We start from the raw sequence: 20943 nt of genomic DNA, 5'->3' as shown, positions 1-20943 counted from the left end.
GTTTTACATAGACTTATATAGGAAAAAACTTAAAAAATCTTCTTGTCTGAAACCATAAGACCTAGGCCTTTGGTATGTAGCATCGCCTTGCGGTCCTCTGCCAAAATTATTCAAATTATGCCCCTGGGGTGAAAAGAGGCCCCACACATAGACTTATATAGGAAAAAACTTTTAATAATCTTCTTGTCTGAAAGTTCAAGGCCTAGGCTTTTGATATTTTGGTATGTAGCATTGCCTAGTGGCTCTCTAACAAGATTGTTCAAATTATGCCCCTGGGGTGAAAAGAGGCCCCAGAGGGTCACTTAGTTTTTATATGAGTTATATAGGAAAAAAATACTTCAAAAGTTATGAGATCATATTTCCTAGACTGTTTAATTATAATTACCTGATGACCCCAAGTAATTAGGGGTCACTTGACTGTGACCTTAACCTACTGACCTACTTTCTTGTTTTTGAGATACAGCCTTGAAATTTGAATGACATATACAGTTTTGCACACCGATCTTAAAACTGAAATTCAGTGACCAGACTGACCTACTTTCTTATATTTAGCATCAGTTTGACATTTGAAACATGTAGCTCATATTACTCAGGTGAGCGATCCTCAAGCAGAAATGGATATCATTTTGAAACATCTTTTTCTCTGAAAATGCATGTTATAACTCCACAAACTTGATCTATAGATTTTCTTCTAGTGAGGGCACTTGGCTCCATTGAAAAAGGAAGTACCTCAAAACAACTAATGAACCACTTGATGGATCTTCATCAAACTTGGTCTGTTATGTCACTATAAGGGGCTACCGGAGCTTAAGATAGAAACACCTTTAAACGTCTTTTTCTCATGGACACCTTAGTGGATATTCATCGAACTTGGTATGTAGCATCAGTGTAAAGGTCTCTCTCAATTTTAACCAGGTTTTTAGCTCACCTGTCATGGAGTGACAAGGTGAGCTTTTGTGATCGCACTTCGTCCGTCGTCCGTTGTCTGTCCGTAAACTTTTACTTTAAACGACATCTCCTCATAAACCGCTAGGCCAATTTCATCCAAACTTCACAGGAATGTTCCTTGGGTGAAGCTCTACAAAATTTATTAAAAGAATTGAATTCCAAGCAGAACTCTGGTTGCCATGGCAACCGAAAGGAAAAACTTTAAAAATCTTCTTGTCCAAAACCACAAGGCCTAGGGCTTTGATATCTGATGTATAGCATCTTCTAGTAGTCCTCTACCAAAATTGTTCAAATTATCCCCCTAGGGTCAAATATGGCCCCACCCAGGGGGTCACATGGTTTATATAGACTTATATAGGGATAACTTTGAAAATCTTGTTGTACAAAACCACATGGCCTAGGGCTTTGATATTTGGTATGTAGCATCATCTAGTGGTCCTCTACCAAGATTATTCAAATTATCCCCCTAGGGTCAAATATGGCCTTGCCCTGGGGGTCACATGCTTTATATAGACTTATATAGGGAAAACTTTGAAAATCTTCTTGTACAAAACCACATGGCCTAGGGCTTTTATATTTGGTGGGTAGCATCATCTAGTGGTCCTCTACCAAGATTATTCAAATTATCCCCCTAGGGTCAAATATGGCCCTGCCCCGGGGGTCACATGCTTTATATAGACTTATATAGGGAAAACTTTGAAAATCTTCTTGTACAAAACCACATGGCCTAGGGCTTTGATATTTGGTGTGTAGCATCATCTAGTGGTCCTCTACCAAGATTGTTCTAAAATTATCCCTCTAGGGTCAAATGTGGCCCTGTCCCGGGGGTCCCAAGTTTTACATAGACTTATATAGGAAAAAAAGTTTAAAAATCTTCTTGTCTGAAACCACAACACTTAGACCTTTGATATTTGGTTTGTAGGATTGTCTTATGGTCCTCATCCAAATTTGTTCAAATTGTACCCTTTGGGTGAAAAGAGGCCCTGCCCTGGGGGTCCCAAGTTTTATATAGACTTATATAGAAAAAAGCTTAAAAAATCTTCTTGTCTGAAACCATACGACCTAGGCTTTTGATATTTGGTATGATGCATTGTCTAGTAGTCACTTTTCCCTATATGTATATAGTAGAAATTTTAAAAATCTTCTTGTGTGAAACTGCTGGCCCGATTTTAAACTAATTTTACACAAATGATCCTTGTGTGCCAAGATTGTTCAAATTATTTTGATTTGTCAAATAACATAGGTGTCAGAGGGCGTGGTTACTTTTCCCTGTATATGTATATAGTGGAAACATTAAAAATCTTCTTGTGTGAAACTGTTGGCCCCATTTTAAAATTTTTTTACACAAATGGTCCTTGTGTGACCCTTTCCCAAGATTGTTCAAATTATTCTGATTTGTCAAAAAACATGGCTGCCAGGGGGCGTGGTCACTTTTGCCTATTTGTATATAGGAGAAACTTCTTGTAGAAAACTGTTAGCCCAATTTTGAAATAATTTTACACAAAATTTAATGGTCCTTGTGTGACCTTCTACAAATAATGTTCAAAATTTTTTGATTCGTTAAAAAACATGACCGCCAGAGGGCGTGGTCATTTTTCATCAACACATCTCCTCCAAAACCACTGAATGGATTTCGATGAAACTTTACACAAATGATCTCTGGGTAGCCCTCTTTTAAAGTTGTTCAAATGGTTCTAGTTCATTGAACATATGGGTCTTTTTGGTTAGAAATAGGTTTTCAGCTATTAGACTTTTAAAATCTTTCTCTCTAGAGCTTTGATATTTGCATGTGATATAAGGGTGTGACTCTCTACCATAATTGTCCAAATTATTGCCCTAAGGTAAAAAATGTCCATGCCCCTGTGCGTGACATGTACTAACTGTAGGCTTATATATAAGAAATTTTAAAAATCTTCTTCTCTGAATCAATAATAGTTAGAGTCTTGATATTTGGCATGTGATATCAGAGTTGTACTGTCTACCATAATTGTTAAAATTATTGCCCTAAGTTCAAAAATGTTTGTAACATGTATATACTTTTATTATGCTAGCAGAAGAAATCTAACTTTGTACTTGTACCAGAATGTTACATAAACATACTTGAAGCCTTATTACACAGGTGAGCGCTTTAGGGTCAATGACCCTCTTGTTTGTTCACTTACAATTTTTTTTATAGATTTTTTTCATGGTCTTAGATGTTTTTTTTATGGACTTTGAATTTTTTTTGGGAATTTCGTCCCTTTGTTGTTCCTGTCCTTTGGGCTTCAACAGTCAAGTTCTTTAAATTCTCTGATATAACCCTTTGGTCTCACTTAGTGGTCAAAGGTCATACCTTCTGGCATATATTGCTTCGCATTGCGGTACTCTTGTTTATTTTTAGTGGGATAAAAAATCAAGGTCAGGGTTACAATTACCAAAAAAGGTTGTTATTTTCATTGTAATCATCAAAAAGGTGGTTTCATGTTTATAACTCAAGTCATGATTAAATTATAGTCACCAAACTTGTTGTATAGCAAGCTTTTATGAAGAAGTAACTTTTGATCCTGTTTTGGGTCACTGATAGTAAAAATAGTAAAATGGCTTCCACTCAATATCTTCTATTAGGGTAGACCTTAACTGTCAGCAAACCCATTGTGTGGGTAACTTATATCAAGCAAATAGGATCAGAATGTATTTTGGGGTCACTCAGGTCAAGGTCAAGGTCAGTATTGCTTAAAATAGAAAAATGGTTTCGGCTTAATATCTTTAGTTTTGAATGAGATAACTTAATTAATCCGCATACATTGAAAGTTCCACAGTGGCAAGATGAGCTGAAACTTTGGTCTATTACTTCACTGTAAAGGGCTACTGGAGAGCTTAAAGTAGGAAAACCCTTAACAACTTCTTCCTTGAATGGCTTAATAGATCTTCATCAAACTTCCTAGAAGACAAGGTTTCAGATTGTCAGAAAATTCTGAATGGCATTATGTTGTTCCATGCAACAAGTGCAAGACATTCAGTGATAGAAGTTTCTGTGCTATTGGTCCAAAACCGTGGAATGAACTGCAGTTAGAACTACGCAGAAGTTTTTGTTTTGTTTTGGGTTTAACGCCGTTTTTCAACAGTATTTCAGTCATGTAACGGCGGGCAGTTAACCTCACCAGTGTTCCTGGATTCTGTACCAGTACAAACCTGTTCTCCGCAAGTAACTGCCAACTTCCCCACATGAATTATCAGAGGTGGAGGACGAATGATTTCAGACACCATGTCTTTTATCAAATCGTCACGGAGAACATACGCCCCGCCCGAGGATTGAACTCGCGACCCCGCGATCCGTAGACCAACGCTCTCCCTACTGAGCTAAGCGGGCGGGTTTACTACGCAGAAGTAAATCACTTAATATATTTAAAAAAAAAAAAAAAAAAAAAAAAATCCTAGACTGTATTTCAGAGACTTCATTGTTTTGATAATTGTTTTATATTTGATAACAGCAGGTGATAGTTTTTGTAAAATTTTACATTTCAACACATATTTTCAAGGTTTGTTAAATTACATGTACTTGCTGGTACAGGCTCTATGGATAGGGTAGTGTGTGATATTTCTGTTTTTAGCTCACCTGTCACATAGTAACAAGGTGAGCTTTTGTGATCACGCAGCGTCCGTTGTCCGTCCACGCGTCCGTGCGTAAACTTTTGCTTGTGACCACTCTAGAGGTCACATTTTTTGTGGGATCTTTATGAAAATTGGTCAGAATGTTCATCTTGATGATATCTAGGTCAAGTTTGAAATTGGGTCACGTGCCATCAAAAACTAGGTCAGTAGGTCTAAAAATAGAAAAACCTGGTGACCTCTCTAGAGGCCATATATTTCACAAGATCTTCATGAAAATTGGTCAGAATGTTCACCTTGATGATATCTAGGTCAAGTTTGAAACTGGGTCACGTGCCATCAAAAACTAGGTCAGTAGGTCTAAAAATAGAAAAACGTTGTGACCTCTCTAGAGGCCATATATTTCATGAGATCTTCATGAAAATTGGTCAGAATGTTCACCTTGATGATATCTAGATCAAGTTTGAAAGTGGGTCACGTGCCTTCAAAAACTAGGTCAGTAGGTCAAATAATAGAAAAACCTTGTGACCTCTCTAGAGGCCATATTTTTCATGGGATCTGTATGAAAGTTGGTCTGAATGTTCATCTTGATGATATCTAGGTCAAGTTCGAAACTTGGTCATGTGCCTTCAAAAACTAGGTCAGTATATCAAATTATAGAAAAACCTTGTGACCTCTCTATAGGCCATATGTTTCAATGGATCTTCATGAAAATTGATCTGAATGTTCACCTTGATGATATCTAGGTCAGGTTCGAAACTGGGTCATGTACGGTCAAAAACTAGGTCAGTAGGTCTAAAAATAGAAAAACCTTGTGACCTCTCTAGAGGCCATACTTGTGAATGGATCTCCATAAAAATTGGTCAGAATGTTCATCTTGATGATATCTAGGTCAAGTTCGAAAGTGGGTCACGTGCCTTCAAAAAGTAGGTCAGTAAGTCAAATAATGAAAAAACGTTGTGACCTCTCTAGAGGCCATATATTTCACAAGATCTTCATGAAAATTGGTCAGAATGTTCACCTTGATGATATCTAGGTCAAGTTCGAAACTGGGTCAACTGTGATCAAAAACTAGGTCAGTAGGTCTTGAAATAGAAAAACCTTGTGACCTCTCTAGAGGCCATACCCTTGAATGGATCTTCATTAAAATTGGTCAGATTGTTCACCTTGATGATATCGAGGTCAAGTTTGAAACTGGGTCACATGCCTTAAAAAACTAGGTCAGTAGGTCAAATAATAAAAAAACCTTGTGACCTCTCTAGAGGCCATACTTTTCATGGGATCTGTATGAAAGTTTGTCTGAATGTTCATCTTGATGATATCTAGGTCAAGTTTGAAACTGGGTCAACTGCGGTCAAAAACTAGGTCAGTAGGTCTAAAATTATTAAAATCTTGTGACCTCTCTAGAGGCCATATTTTTCAATGGATCTTCATGAAAATTGATCTGAATGTTCACCTTGATGTTATCTAGGTCAAGTTTGAAACTGGGTCACGTGCCATCAAAAACTAGGCCAGTAGGTATAAAAATAGAAAATCCTTGTGACCTCTCTAGAGGCCATATTTTTCATGAGATCTTCATGAAATTTAGTGAGAATGTTCACCTTGATGATATCTAGATAAAGTTCAAAACAGGGTCACGTACCTTCGAAAACTAGGTCAGTAGGTCAAATAATAAAAAAACCTTGTGACCTCTCTAGAGGCCATACTTTTCATGGGATCTGTATGAAAGTTTGTCTGAATGTTCATCTTGATGACATCTAGGTCAAGTTTGAAACTGGGTCAACTGCGGTCTAAAACTAGGTTAGTAGGTCTAAAATTATTAAAATCTTGTGACCTCTCTAGAGGCCATATTTTTCAATGGATCTTCATGAAAATTGATCTGAATGTTCACCTTGATGATATCTAGGTCAGGTTCGAAACTGGGTCATGTACGGTCAAAAACTAGGTCAGTAGGTCTAAAAATAGAAAAACCTTGTGACCTCTCTAGAGGCCATACTTGTGAATGGATCTCCATAAAAATTGGTCAGAATGTTCATCTTGATGATATCTAGGTCAAGTTCGAAAGTGGGTCACGTGCCTTCAAAAAGTAGGTCAGTAAGTCAAATAATGAAAAAACGTTGTGACCTCTCTAGAGGCCATATATTTCACAAGATCTTCATGAAAATTGGTCAGAATGTTCACCTTGATGATATCTAGGTCAAGTTCGAAACTGGGTCAACTGTGATCAAAAACTAGGTCAGTAGGTCTTGAAATAGAAAAACCTTGTGACCTCTCTAGAGGCCATACCCTTGAATGGATCTTCATTAAAATTGGTCAGATTGTTCACCTTGATGATATCGAGGTCAAGTTTGAAACTGGGTCACATGCCTTAAAAAACTAGGTCAGTAGGTCAAATAATAAAAAAACCTTGTGACCTCTCTAGAGGCCATACTTTTCATGGGATCTGTATGAAAGTTTGTCTGAATGTTCATCTTGATGACATCTAGGTCAAGTTTGAAACTGGGTCAACTGCGGTCTAAAACTAGGTTAGTAGGTCTAAAATTATTAAAATCTTGTGACCTCTCTAGAGGCCATATTTTTCAATGGATCTTCATGAAAATTGATCTGAATGTTCACCTTGATGTTATCTAGGTCAAGTTTGAAACTGGGTCACGTGCCATCAAAAACTAGGCCAGTAGGTATAAAAATAGAAAATCCTTGTGACCTCTCTAGAGGCCATATTTTTCATGAGATCTTCATGAAATTTAGTGAGAATGTTCACCTTGATGATATCTAGATAAAGTTCAAAACAGGGTCACGTACCTTCGAAAACTAGGTCAATAGGTCAAATAATAGAAAAACGTTGTGACCTCTCTAGAGACCTTATTTTTCAATGGATCTTCATGAAAATTGATCAGAATTTTTATCTTGATAATATCTAAATCAAGTTCAAAACTGGGTCACATGAACTTAAAAACTAGGTCACTATGTCAAATAATAGAAAAAAAACGAAGTCATACTCAAAACTGGGTCATGTGGGAAGAGGTGAGCGATTCAGGACCATCATGGTCCTCTTGTTAAAATAATAAGTGATGGCACCATTGACCAGGGGGTTTTAACCTCTATAATATTATGCAGCCCGTCTGAGAATAACATGTAAGGCTTTAAGCACTGGTATTTGGCAGTAGGGGTAAAATGGCCTCGGGGGCAGGGTGCGGTGATGACTGTTTGTTTGAATAAAGTTATCATCATCATGGGCATTTTATCAAATTATTCAGTTTCAGTTTCAATTTTAAAGTTGATATTTAACTCTCATTATGTGTGTATTATTCTATGGTGTTTTGGTCAAGAACACAGGAATTTTTTTTTATTTCCAGGACAGCCCAGGTTCGATTCTAGACATGGGCATGCTTTTTTGATTTGGCATTTTTAAGATAGTTTAGAAACTAAAGCTCAGGTTCTAATGTTCATGATATGATCAGACTTCAGTTTTAAAAAAAAAATTTTAGCCAAAATCTAGAGGTCAGTGCAGACATCTGTCACAAATGATGAATTCTGCAATAACTTTATAAATTTAAACAGTAGATACTTTCTTGATACATTGGACATAAATAGAAGGCAGTATGGATAATAATTATGCTTGTTTTATTATGTGTTATTATTGGCAATATAATTCTATCTGAAAGAATGAATAAAGACATAAGAGTGTAGTATTTCTAGATTTTTACTGTAAGACTAACTAACTAACACTGAATCAAATTTATTACAACACAGCTAATATATATTGTAAGTCAAGGGAAGTAACTGCAACAGACAATCTTGCTGTAGCATTACTATAGTATAAAATACAACAATGCTCATCATATTTTGTCTGTTTCTGCATCAGTTTGTCTATCTGTCCATCCCTGTTTATCTGTCCATTCCTGTCTGTTAACTGTCCATCCTTGTCTATCTGTCCATCCCTCAATCAAAAAAAGATTTTACATTTACTTTAAAAGTACAAGAGATGTTTTCATGAAACTTGGCGAATAGTGTATGGGTTATTTTCAGAATATGCATGTCCTGAACTTTAATTTAAATATGAAAAAAATCTATATATAATTAATTAATTAATTTGTTCCAGTGGCAGCAAATGTGACATGCTCTCTTCAGCAGGGGACTTCTAATGCTGGGGTGATGCTTGTTCTTTGTATAATTACATAAGAGTGGAGCATTCAGACTGTAAACCTCTGTTCTTTATTTCATTTCAGGAATCCGAATGTGAATCACTATCTCCATTTTATTTACAATCATCATCAGCAGTAGAATATCTTAAATCAGATGATTCAAGTCCTAGAAAAGTGTCAGAAGATCATGTGAAAATGAAAACTTTGGAGAAAGTTTCTTCAGCTGATAAGGTTATGAAAGCAGCAGATAGTGAGAGTGAAGAATCAGAGGAAGAAATGGGATTTAGCCTGTTTGAATATGATGCTGGTGTCAGATACATGTATAACCGATATTCTAGCACTGGTCAGTCTACTGAAACAACAAGAAATGGAGTTGTTGGGCCAGTGACAAAAGCTAAAACTGCTGTACGAGATGAAGATAGAGACAAGGGAAGTCCTCCTACTATGGTTAAATTTAGCGCAGTGCCAAAAGCTAAATTCAGGAAGGCAGCTGAATTCGGTGCTCCAGATATTTCCAGCTATTTGAAAAGTAGTAGTTCTGCTATGCGTGCAGATGGAGCAAGGGCAGATGAACCTTACGGTATGACTGAGTTTTATGCAGAAACCTATGAACCTGAAGATTTATTAGAAGAAGATGTGTGTGCAGACACAGCCTTTTATGCACAAGGCTGTGAAGATGTATGTTTATATGAAGATGTGTATGCAGACACAGACATTTCAGAGGCAATAAGTATGGACATGGCAAAGATGGATGACCATGCTGAACTTGAAGCTGAATTAGATGAACTTACAGCAGAAGAGAAAGAAGGAATGACAGTGAAAGACTCAGCTAAAATGCCAGCAGCAGATGGAAGAGCAATTAAAGAACCACAAGTGGCTTTACAAGGTAAGCAGTTTTTGATAAAAAGGAAAGATACTTATCGTGATTCTGGAAAATTCAGGCAACATTTATTCATTCAAACACATTGCAAAGTCTATAAAATATGTTAACAGAAAAACTCTAAAAAGTGTTTTTAAAAAGTTAGTTAAAATGGATGCAATACTACAGAAAAATAACTACTAATCTTCTTAATCTTAAGATACAAAGTTGAATAAACATGATATTTGATATGCAGATATTCATTCGAGGCTAGCCCCTATAAAGGTATAATGGGTTGGAGTATTCGTGAACTGTTGGTAATTAGTGAACATGCAAGATCTCATTCAAATGCTTGTTTAATTCCTACTTTATGTTCTAGTTGAGTGTATATTTACCTAAAATGTTTTCGAATTGAAATAAGCACTTCAGCTAAGGAATCATGAGTGGTAGTGTAAGATTTGTCATTGCAAATGTTATCTAAAAATCAGGGATTACCACAAAAAATTAGACACACGTATTTGTACGTTTTGAAACATATTCATGAGGAAGTTGTAGCTGTTTTCGATTTTTAGCATTTCTTATGTGTCGGGTATGGTAAACCATACTGCCCTAATAATAAGATGACAAGAAACAGTATGCTTTTAAGGGGAAAAAATTATATAGTCAGACATGCACGTGTAATCTTTTCATACCTGAGTGTTTTTAGCTCTACTGTACGAGGTATAAGGAGAGCTATCCTACTCGACGCGGCGTTGGCGTCGGCATCTTTCTGCGTCCCCAACTTGGTTAAAGTTTTTTTACACTTTCTCTTTTTTCTTCTTATCTCTGTAATTACTTGATGGATTTGTTTCAAACTTAAAATAGTCTTTCCTCATAATCACCCACATCATCTGACATAATAGCCATGACTCTGGCACCAATATTTCATGATTTATCCACCCATTTCTTTTAGATTTTAAGGTTAAAGTTTTGATGCACTTTCATTCTATCTCTATTATTACTGAATGGATTCTATTCAAACTTAAAATATCACCCACATCATATGACTTAGAATTTCAGGTTAAAGTTTTGGTGCACTTTTATTCTATCTCTGTTATTACTGAATAGATTTGATTCCTACTTAAAATAGTCGTTCAGCATCATCATTCACATCATATGACATAAGGTGCATAAAACTGGCACAATTTTTTCATGAATTATCCCCCTTTTTACTTAGAATTTCAGGTTAAAGTTTCGATTCACTTTAACTCTATCTCTGGTTTTACTGAATGGATTTGATTCCTACTTAAAATAGTCGTTCAGCATCATCACCCACATCATATGACACAAGGTGCATAACTCTTGCACCAATTGTTCATGAATTATGCACCCTTTTATTTAGAATTTAAGGTTAATTTTGATGCATTTTCACTAAAGTATATCTCAGTGATTACGAAATACATTTGATTCAGACTTGAAGTAGTTGTTTCACATCATCACCCACACCATATGACACAAGGTGCATATCTCTTGCACCAATATCTTATGAATTTTGCTCCCTTTATGCTTAGAATTGTACTTATTAGCTCACCTGTCACATAGTGACAAGGTGAGCTTTTGTGAACACCCTTCGTCCGTCGTCAGTCCGTGCGTCCGTGTGTCCGTCAACAATTTCTTGTCTGCACGATAGTGGTTTCATTTATGATTTTATTTTAACCAAACTTGCACACAACTTGTATCACCATAAGATCATGGTTCCTTTCTTGAACTGGCCAGATCCCATTATAGGTTCCAGAGTTTCAGGGGCCATAATTAGCTATTTTGACCTTGTCTGCACAATAGCAGCTTTATTTATGATTTGATTTTTACCAAACTGGCACACAACTTGCATCATCATAAGATCTTGGTTCCTTTCTTGAACTGGCCAGATTCCTTTATGGGTTCCAGAGTTATGGCCCCTGAAAGGGCCAGAATTAGCTATTTTGACCTTGTCTGCACAATAACAGCTTCATTTATGATTTTATTTTAACCAAACTTGCACACAACTTGTATCACCATAAGACCTCGGTTCCTTTCTTGAACTGGCGAGATTCCATTATGGGTTCCAGAGTGATGGCCCCTGAAAGGGCCAAAATTAGCTATTTTGACCTTGTCTGCACAATAGCAGCTTCATTTATGATTTGAATTTAATCAAACTTGCATAAAACTTGTGTCACCATAAGATCTCGGTTCCTTTCTTGAAACGGCTAGATCCCATAATGGGTTCCAGAGTTATGGCCCCTGAAAGACCAAAATTAGCTATTTTGACCTTGTCTGCACAATAGCAGCTTCATTTATGATTTGATTTTAACCAAACTTGCGCACAACTTGTATCACCACAAAATCTTGCTTCCTTTCTTCAACTTGCCAGATTCTATCATGGGTTCCAGAGTTATGGCCCCTTAAAGGTCCAAAATTGGCTATTTTGGCTTTTGTAGCCATATACTTTAGAGACTTCATTTATGGTTTTATTTGATACAAACTTCCGAAATATCTTCCACAACAATAAATCTTGGATTCCATGACAAATCAGATCCAATCATAGGTTCCAGATTTATTTTATATCTGATTACCTCCCCTGATTGTAATCAAAATGGATTTATATCAGTAAGTACTTACAGGACTAATTTGAAATTTCATTATTGTTATTAGTTGAACTGAGACAATCAGGGTAGATAACTATGGACTGATTTTATGTCAGATTACCTCCCTTTATTTCAAATTAAAATTGTTTATCTCCATAACTAATGAAGATACTGATCTGAAATTTCATTTATGTCAACAGATTTATTTGGCAGATCCTTCTTTGGTCCACTTACAATATTTATATTTTTGTACCCCCCGACAACAAAGTTGTAAGGGGGGGTATACTGGTTTCAGGTTGTCTGTCTGTCTGTCCGTCTGTCCGTCTGTCCGTAGACGCAATCTTGTGCGCACCATCTCTCCTTATCCCCTTGACAGAATTTAATGAAACTTCACACAAGTGATCAGTACCAACAGTAGTTGTGCATAGGGCATGTTAGGTTCTTTTAGGAAAAAAATTTGCAGAGTTATGGGACTTTGTTTTTTTGTTACTATACTATATACATAGACACAATCTTGTGCGCACCATCTCTCCTCATCCCCTTGACACAATTTAATGAAACTTCACACAAGTGATAAGTACCAACATTAGTTGTGCATGGGGCATGTTAGGTTCTTTTAGAAAAAAAATTTGCAGAGTTATGGGACTTTGTTTTTTTGTTACTATACTATATACATAGACACAATCTTGTGCGCACCATCTCTCCTCATCCCCTTGACACAATTTAATGAAACTTCACACAAGTGATCAGTACCAACAGTAGTTGTGCATGGGGCATGTTAGGTTCTTTTAGAAAAAAAATTGCAGAGTTATGGGACTTTGTTTTTTTGTTACTATGCTATATACATAGACACAGTCTTGTGCACACCATCTTTCCTCATCCCCTTGACACAATTTAATGAAACTTCACACAAGTGATCAGTAACAACAGTAGTTGTGCATGGGGCATGTTAGGTTCTTTCAGAAAAAAAATTTGCAGAGTTATGGGACTTTGTTTTTTTTTGTTACTATACTATATACATAGACACAATCTTGTGCGCACCATATCTCCTCATCCCCTTGACACAATTTAATGAAACTTCACACAAGTTATCAGTACCAACCCTAGTTGTGCATGGTGCATGTTACATTCTTTTAGATAAATATTCTGCATAGTTATGGGACTTTGTTTTTTGTTACTATACTGTATACATACATTCTATATACATACAGTCCACATAATTATGCAATCTTGTGTGCGTCAAATTGCAATGTACTGTGTCAGTGCATGCGGGGGGTACATTCATCACCTTTAGTGATAGCTCTAGTTATAATTACTTCCCTTTTACATTACTATAAATAGCTTATTTTTAGTAACATTTTTATTATTGGCCGTACGGAAAACACGAGACCAGTTTTCTGTGGTACAACATGGATGGTACCTCCAATTTTTAGGTGTATTTTAACATATCTGTACCTTGTAAGATTTTTTTTTCTTTTTGGTTAAATTTCTTCCCTTTGTTGTTCCTGTCCTTTCGACTTAGATATTTTTCTGAGGACCTTCTTGTCCTCAAGTGCAATGATAACAGGTGAGCGATATAGGGCCATCATGGCCCTCTTGTTTTGATACACTTAATCTTTACCTCCCTCATTACTTAATATTTTGACATAGACTCAAGCTGTTGTACAATATCTTCATCCACCATTAAACACTCCAGTGACAACTTCAGTTTCCTCAGATGTGCCAAGTTTCACTGTCCAGTATCAAAATAGTCGAGCACACTGTCTCCTGTGACAGCTCTTGTTATGTTCTGCAAGGCAAGGCTGTGGAAATTCACTCAGAAGTATTCACTTAAAACTCAGAAGTATTTTTAGTTTAAAACTGCTCATTGCTTTATCTTTTACTACTTTTTTAGCTCACCTGAGCACAGAGTGCTAAAGGTGAGGTATTGTGACCGGTCATCGTCCTTCGAGGGTCATTCGATGTGCGTCAACATTTGCCTTGTGAACACTCTAGAGGCCACAGTTGTGACCCAATCTTTATGAAACTTGGTCAGAATGTTTGTCTTGATGGTCTCTAGGTCAAGATTGAAACTGGGTCAAAAACTAGGTCAGTATGCCAGATAGGAAAAGCTTTTGAACAATCTAGAGGCCACAGTTGTGCCTCAATCTTTATGATACTTAGTCAGAATGTTTGCCTTGATGACCTCTAGGTGAAGTTTGAATCTGGGTCATGTGGGGTCAAAAATTAGGTCACCCAGTCAAATCAAAGGAAAAGCTTGTGACCACTGCAGAGGCCACAGTTGTGATTCAATCTTTATGAAACATTGTCAGAATGTTTGACTTGATGATTTCTTGATCAAGTTTGAAACTGGGTCATGTAGGGTCAAAAACTAGGCCAGTAGGCAAGATCATAGCAAAAGCTTGTGAACACTCTAGAGGCCACAGTTGTGACCCAATCTTTATGAATCTTGGTCAGAATGCTTTTTTTGATGACCTCTAGGTCAAATTTGAATCTGGGTCATGTGGAATCAAAAACTAGGTCACCCGGTCAAATCCAAAGGAAAGGCTTTTGACCACTCTAGAAGCCACAGTGGTTCCATGTCTCTGTGGCAGGTGTCATTGTCATAAGTTTACTGTCAACAAGGTGAAAAATGAATCAGGTGTGATCTCCTGTACTTCAAAATTTTAATAGTCTTTTTAACGAATTGCTGTGTATGTGAAAACTTATGCTCATTGTATGATATTGCATTGCCCAAAATGTTCCCATAAAGGTCTTGTAAGTAGTTGGTTCTTCATATAACAGTCATGGTTATGGCAGTTAAATGCATTGTTTAAAGAAGGTAACATTGCTCAGAAGCATAATGATACTCAGTTTTGTAGTTTTTATGCTCCTATTGAGTATGATATGTAACCATACAGTAAATGTGGATCTGTTATTTTACCATTTGAGCCATGCCATGAGAAAACCAACATAGTGGCTTTGCGACCAGCATGGATCCAGACCAGCCTGCGCATCTGCGCAGTCTGGTCAGGATCCATGCTGTTCGCTAACATTTTCTCTAATTGCAGTAGGCTTTAAAAGCGAACAGTATGGATCCTGACCAGACTGCGCGGATGTGCAGGCTGGTCTGGATCCATGCTGGTCACAAACCCGCTATGTTGGTTTTCTCATGGCACGGCTCATTTGTTTCTGGACGTGAGGTCTTGAGTAACTTTGTTGAGTTAGAAGATATGTTTAATATTCACTATTATGTCCAAGAAGAGAAAGGGTTTAATTAGGATACCAAAGAAAACAGCGTCATTTTTGGAGAAATATATTTATTTCATTACTTTTTGATTTTGCAAAATTAAGTTAATATTAGCACAATCAATTGGTTTTCTCGAAAGTTTTTATGACGCTCTCAACATGATGTTGGATGGTGCCTTTTCTCGCATTGCTTATCAATTGTATATGATCAAATTGAAATGAACTGAATTGTATTTGTTAGTCTTACAATTACTTCTTGTTGTTTAAAAGGTTATTTGAGTGTTTTTAGCTCACCAGTCACTTTGTGACAAGGTGAGCTTTTGTGATCGCGTGGCGTCCGTCGTCCGTCTGTCCGTGCGTCCATCCGTCCGTCCGTAAACTTTTGCTTGTGACCACTCTAGAGGTCACATTTTTCATGGGATCTTTATGAAAATTGGTCAGAATGTTCATTTTGATGATATCTAGGTCAAATTCGAAACTGGGTCACGTACGATCCAAAACTAGGTCAGTAGGTCTAAAAATAGAAAAACCTTGTGACCTCCCTAGAGGCCATATTTTTCAATGGATCTTCATGAAAATTGGTCAGAATGTTCAACTTGATGATATCTAGGTCAAGTTTGAAACTGGGTCACGTGCAGTCCAAAACTAGGCCAGTAGGTTTAAAAATAGAAAATCCTTGTGACCTCCCTAGAGGCCATATTTTTCAATGAATCTTCATGAAAATTGGTCAGAATGTTTACCTTGATGATATCTAGGTCAAGTTGGAAACTGGGTCACGTGCAGTCAAAAACTAGGTCAGTAGGTCTAAAAATAGAAAAACCTTGTGACCTCCTAGAGGCCATATTTTTCAACGGACCTTCATGAAAGTTGGTCTGAATGTTCACCTTGATGATATATAGGTCAGGTTCGAAAGTGGGTCACATGCGGTCAAAAACTAGGTCATTAGGTCTAAAAATAAAAAAACCTTGTGACCTCTCTAGAGGCCATATTTTTCAATGGATCTTCATGAAAATTGGTCAGAATGTTTACCTTGATGATATCTAGGTCAAGTTCGAAAGTGGGTCATGTGCGCATGGCGTCCGTCTATCGGTGTGTGTGTGCATCCGTCCGTAAAGTAGGTAGGTAGTTTTCAGTCAACTTCATAATACAGAAGAAAAGGGGTAGCTGGGTCAGGTATTAATGGACACTTAAATAAGGCTATTCTGGTGCAGTGAAGCTGTGTTTTCTTCTCAATGAAATTGAACTCTGTTATAAATGATTATACACCTGGCCTTCAGTATTTAGTGGAAAGCAATGCCAAAAACACAACAATTTTCAATATGTTAGATAATATGTAAGACTGGTCATGATATTGGAGGCAGTTAGTGAACAGGTCGGGTAGTAACGGACACCTTGGAGGGTATTAATGAACACTTGTGGATTCTTTAAACAAGAGGACCATCATGGTCCTGAATCGCTCACCTGTCCCCACATGACCCAGTTTTGAACTGAGTATGAGGTCATTTTTTCTATTATTTACAGTGACCTAGTTTTTGAGCTCATGTGACCCAGTTTTGAACTTGACCTAGATATCATCGAGATAAAAGTTCAGGTCTACCTATGGGGCCACATGTTTGATTCTATATATTTATAAAACTTGGTCAGAATATTTGTTATCATGAAGTCTTGGAGTTTCGAATCTGGGTCACTTGAGATCAAAAACTAGGTTACTAGGTTAAATCAAAGAAAATGCTTGTTTACACTCAAGAGGCCACGTTTTTGGTCCAGTCTTAATGAAAATTGGTTAGAATGTTTGTCTCAATTTGTCTCACTAGATTAGACATGTTTACACTGTTATTGTATGTTACTCAAGTGAGCGCCCATGGGCTATCTTGGCTCTCTTGTTTTTTAGAAGCTGGAGTTTCCAGATTTAGTGACATGAGAATGGATGGAGAAGAGGCAAAGTTACGTTTGAGAAAGGTATCTGATTAACATATTAGTTGTAAAACCATTTCAAGGGTCCTCTTTCCACCTTTATTTTCCAAACTGTACTTTCACCTCATCATGAGCTATTTTCCACCTTTATTCTCCGAACAGTTTCCCCTCATCATGAGCTATTTTGATCACTGTTGTCCTGCGTCTTTCAGACCATCCACACTTCAAACAACTTCCCTGAAAATTTTTCCATGCGATGAAGTTGATGAAACTTAGCCTGAACATTCCTAGGGTGGTCTTCTTCTCAATTGTTCAAACCATTCCACTTGGTTGCACACAGGGGCCAGTAGAACTGAAATCAATGAGATCTTCAAAGTAAATCTTTTAAACAGCTTGGCTGATTACAAAATTATTTCACACAAATGGTCCTTATGTAACACTCTTCCATGAATATTCAAATTATTTTGTTATGTCAAACCTTTGGCAACCAATAGGGGTCTTTTTTCAGGGCACTAATGTTTGGCCATTTTTGGGGCCGAATATGGGTCCAATTCCCCCCATAAAATGATATGTTTATTCCCCTTTCTCAGAAGAATATTCCCCTGATAAAAAATTGTTTGACACAACCAGATATGAACTCTCTTTTGAAGTTATATCATAGTGCCTCTAAGGAAGGTTACTGCTGCAATATAGTTATATTAGTTAGAAATGATTGAAAACAGTATTAATAAGTGTGAAAATTAGTAACATATATATGGCTAAAAACTTCCCCTTTTTGTCTTAAAAAGACGAAAATTTCCCCATTCTGAGAGTATGAGTACCTGTTCCCAACAGTTGTCTAATGCCCTGCTTTAAGGTAGTTGTATGTAGTGGAAACTTTAAAGATCTTCTTGTATGATGTTCAAATTGCCCTTGTGTGACATTCTACCATGATTCTTCAAAAATCGTGGCTGCCAGTGGGCATGGTCACTTTTCCCTATATGTACATTTGTATATAGTGGACATTTTAAAAATCTTCTTGTATGAAATAGAATGCCCAGTGTTAAAATAATTTTACTATTAGATGACCCCTATTGATTTTGAGATCAGAAGTCAAAGGTCAAGGTCACAGTGATATAGAACAGTTAAACAGTTTCTGGATGATAACTCAAGAACATTTGGGCCTAGGATCATAAAACTTAATAGGGAAGTTGATCATGACAAGCATATGACCCCTATTGATTTTGAGGTCAGTAGGTCAAACGTCAAGGTCACAGTGACTGGAACAGCTAAAATGTGCCTGGACGATAACTTGAGAATGCTTGGGTCTAGGATCACAAAACTTAATAGAGAGGTTTTTCATAACCAGATTACCCCTATTGATCTTGAGGTCAGTAGGTCAAAGGTCAAGGTGAACTTGACCAAGAACAATAGCACTTTTGTGCACAGTGACCAAATAATTTCTGTTCCTTGCGCAATTACTGAATGCATCAAGGGGGTGGGGGATGGGGCATTTCTTGTTCTACAAGTTTTTTTTACTGAATGGATTTGATTCAAATTTAAATATTTGTTCCACATTAACACCCACATCATATGACACAAGGTTCATAACTCTAGCAATTTTTCATGTCCCCTTTTTGTAACAATTTCTAAAATTTTGGTGCACTTTCACTCTATCTCACTTATTACAAGACAGATTTGATTCAAACTTGTCATAGTTGTAGCACATCATCACCCACATCTTATGACACATGGGCCATAAATCTGGCGCCAATATTTCATGAGTTATTCCCCCCTTTTAGTTAGACTTCCAGTTTAATGTTCACTGATCTGTGTTATTACTTCATGAATTTGATTCAAACTTAAAATGTTCTTCCACATTGTCATGTTCATCATATGTTACAAGGTCCATTATTCTTGCACAATTATTTAGTGACTTATCTCCCTTTTTTACCTAGAATTTCAATTTAACTTTGATGCCTTTTTCTTTACATCTCTGTTGTTACTAAATGGATTTTATTCAAATTTAAAATGGGGGTTCCAAATGACATAATGTTCATGATACTGGCACCAAAATGCTTTTAGTTATACCCCCTTTTTGCTCAGTTGAGGTTTTGTTATCGCTCAATGTCCAGCGTCTGTCGTCTGTCTGTCTGTCTGTCAACATGTAGCTTGTGTATGCGATAGAGGCTGTATTTTTCAACTGATCCTCAGGAAATTTGGTCAGAATGATTATCTTGATGAAATCTAGGCCAGGTTTGAAAAATGGGTCATCTGGGGTCAAAAACTAGGCCACTAGGTCCAATCAAAGAAAAACCTTGTGTATGCGAAAGAGGCTGTATTTTTCAACTGATCTTCATGAAATTTTGTCATAATGATTACCTTGATGAAATCTAGGCCGAATATGAAAATGGGTCATCTTGGGTCAAAAACTAGGCCACAAGGTCAAATCAAAGAAAAACTTTGTGTATGCGATAGAGGCTGTATTTTTCAATTGATCATAATGAATTTTGGTCAGAATAATTAACTTGATGAAATCTAGGCCAAGTTCGAAAATGGGTTATCTGTGGTCAAAAACTAGGTCAGAGGTCAAATCAAAGTAAAACCTTGTGTATGCAAAAGAGACTGTATTTTTCAATTAATCTTTATGAAATTTGGCCAGAATGATAGCTTTGATGAAATTAAGGTCAGATTTGAATATGGATCATCTGGGTTTAAAAACTAGGCCACTAGGACAAATCAAAGAAAAACGTTTTGTATGCGATAGAGACTGTATTTTTCAATTGAGGTTGATGAAATTAAGTCAGAATGATTGCCTTGATCAAATCTAGGTCAAATTCGAATGTAGGTCATCTTGGCTTTAAAACTAGATCACTAGGTCAAATTGAAGAAAATACTTGTTTACACTTAGGAGACCACAATTTTAGTCCAATCTTAAAGAAAATTGGTCAGAATATATATTTCCATGAAATCACTAGGTCAAACATGTTTACACTGTGTTTCTCAGGTGAGCAACCTAGGGCCATCTTGGCCCTCTTGTTGCTAGAATTTCAGAGGTTCAAGTTGTAATGCATTTCTATTCTATCTCACTTATTTGATTCAAACTTCAAATATGTGCCCAGTTTCACAATTCAGCATCAAAATAGCCAAGTCTGCTGTCTCCTGTGACAGATCTTGCAGATTCCACTAGCTGATATTAAAGGCTAGAAAGGACATACTAATTTAAAACCAGATAGCACAATCTGCTTTATTTTGTAACATGTCCTTCACCAATGTTAATCACATTTTGAAGGCCCACCCTTGAAATGTCTCTTTGATGATTCTCTGCAAAAATTGTAACTTGTGTTAGCAATTTAGCACCATCATGACCAGTTTGTTTTTAGACTTTCCAATACAAAAATTATGCCAGCAGTGATTTTTATTCTAGGATAGAATTCCTAGGTTGATGTACCATCATATAACCTAAGCTTTCCTGTTTAAAAGAAAATAAAAACACTTCCGATTATAAACACAAGTTTATTTTTACGTTTAGGGTAAGTGTGGATTGAAAGACGGTCATAGTGGCTTACAACTTCAAACGTTAAATGGCGATTGAAGTTGAAAATCCTCACAAAGGGTGCGACCCGGGCATGCCTTAGATAATTTGAACCTCGTTGCGCCAAAGCCAGGTAGAACCAGG

The 20943-nt window shown here is 36.8% G+C and overlaps 1 protein-coding gene across 1 annotated transcript in view; it reads left to right on the top strand.

Annotated features, from left to right (window-relative positions):
• LOC123553036 (protein mono-ADP-ribosyltransferase PARP4-like) overlaps positions 1 to 17342 on the top strand; it is a 101060-nt gene extending 83718 nt beyond the window's left edge. The window contains exons 35-36 of the mRNA XM_053542310.1: positions 8766 to 9567; positions 17263 to 17342. Of these exons, the coding sequence (XP_053398285.1) occupies positions 8766 to 9567; positions 17263 to 17342 (882 nt within the window). The remainder of the gene's footprint in view (positions 1 to 8765; positions 9568 to 17262) is intronic.
• The last annotated feature ends 3601 nt before the right edge of the window (positions 17343 to 20943 follow it).

Source organism: Mercenaria mercenaria, chromosome 4 (assembly GCF_021730395.1).
Source record: "Mercenaria mercenaria strain notata chromosome 4, MADL_Memer_1, whole genome shotgun sequence".
NCBI lineage: Eukaryota > Metazoa > Mollusca > Bivalvia > Venerida > Veneridae > Mercenaria > Mercenaria mercenaria.
The sequence above is the reverse complement of the archived record's forward strand: the minus strand, read 5'-3'. Positions and strand labels throughout refer to the sequence as shown.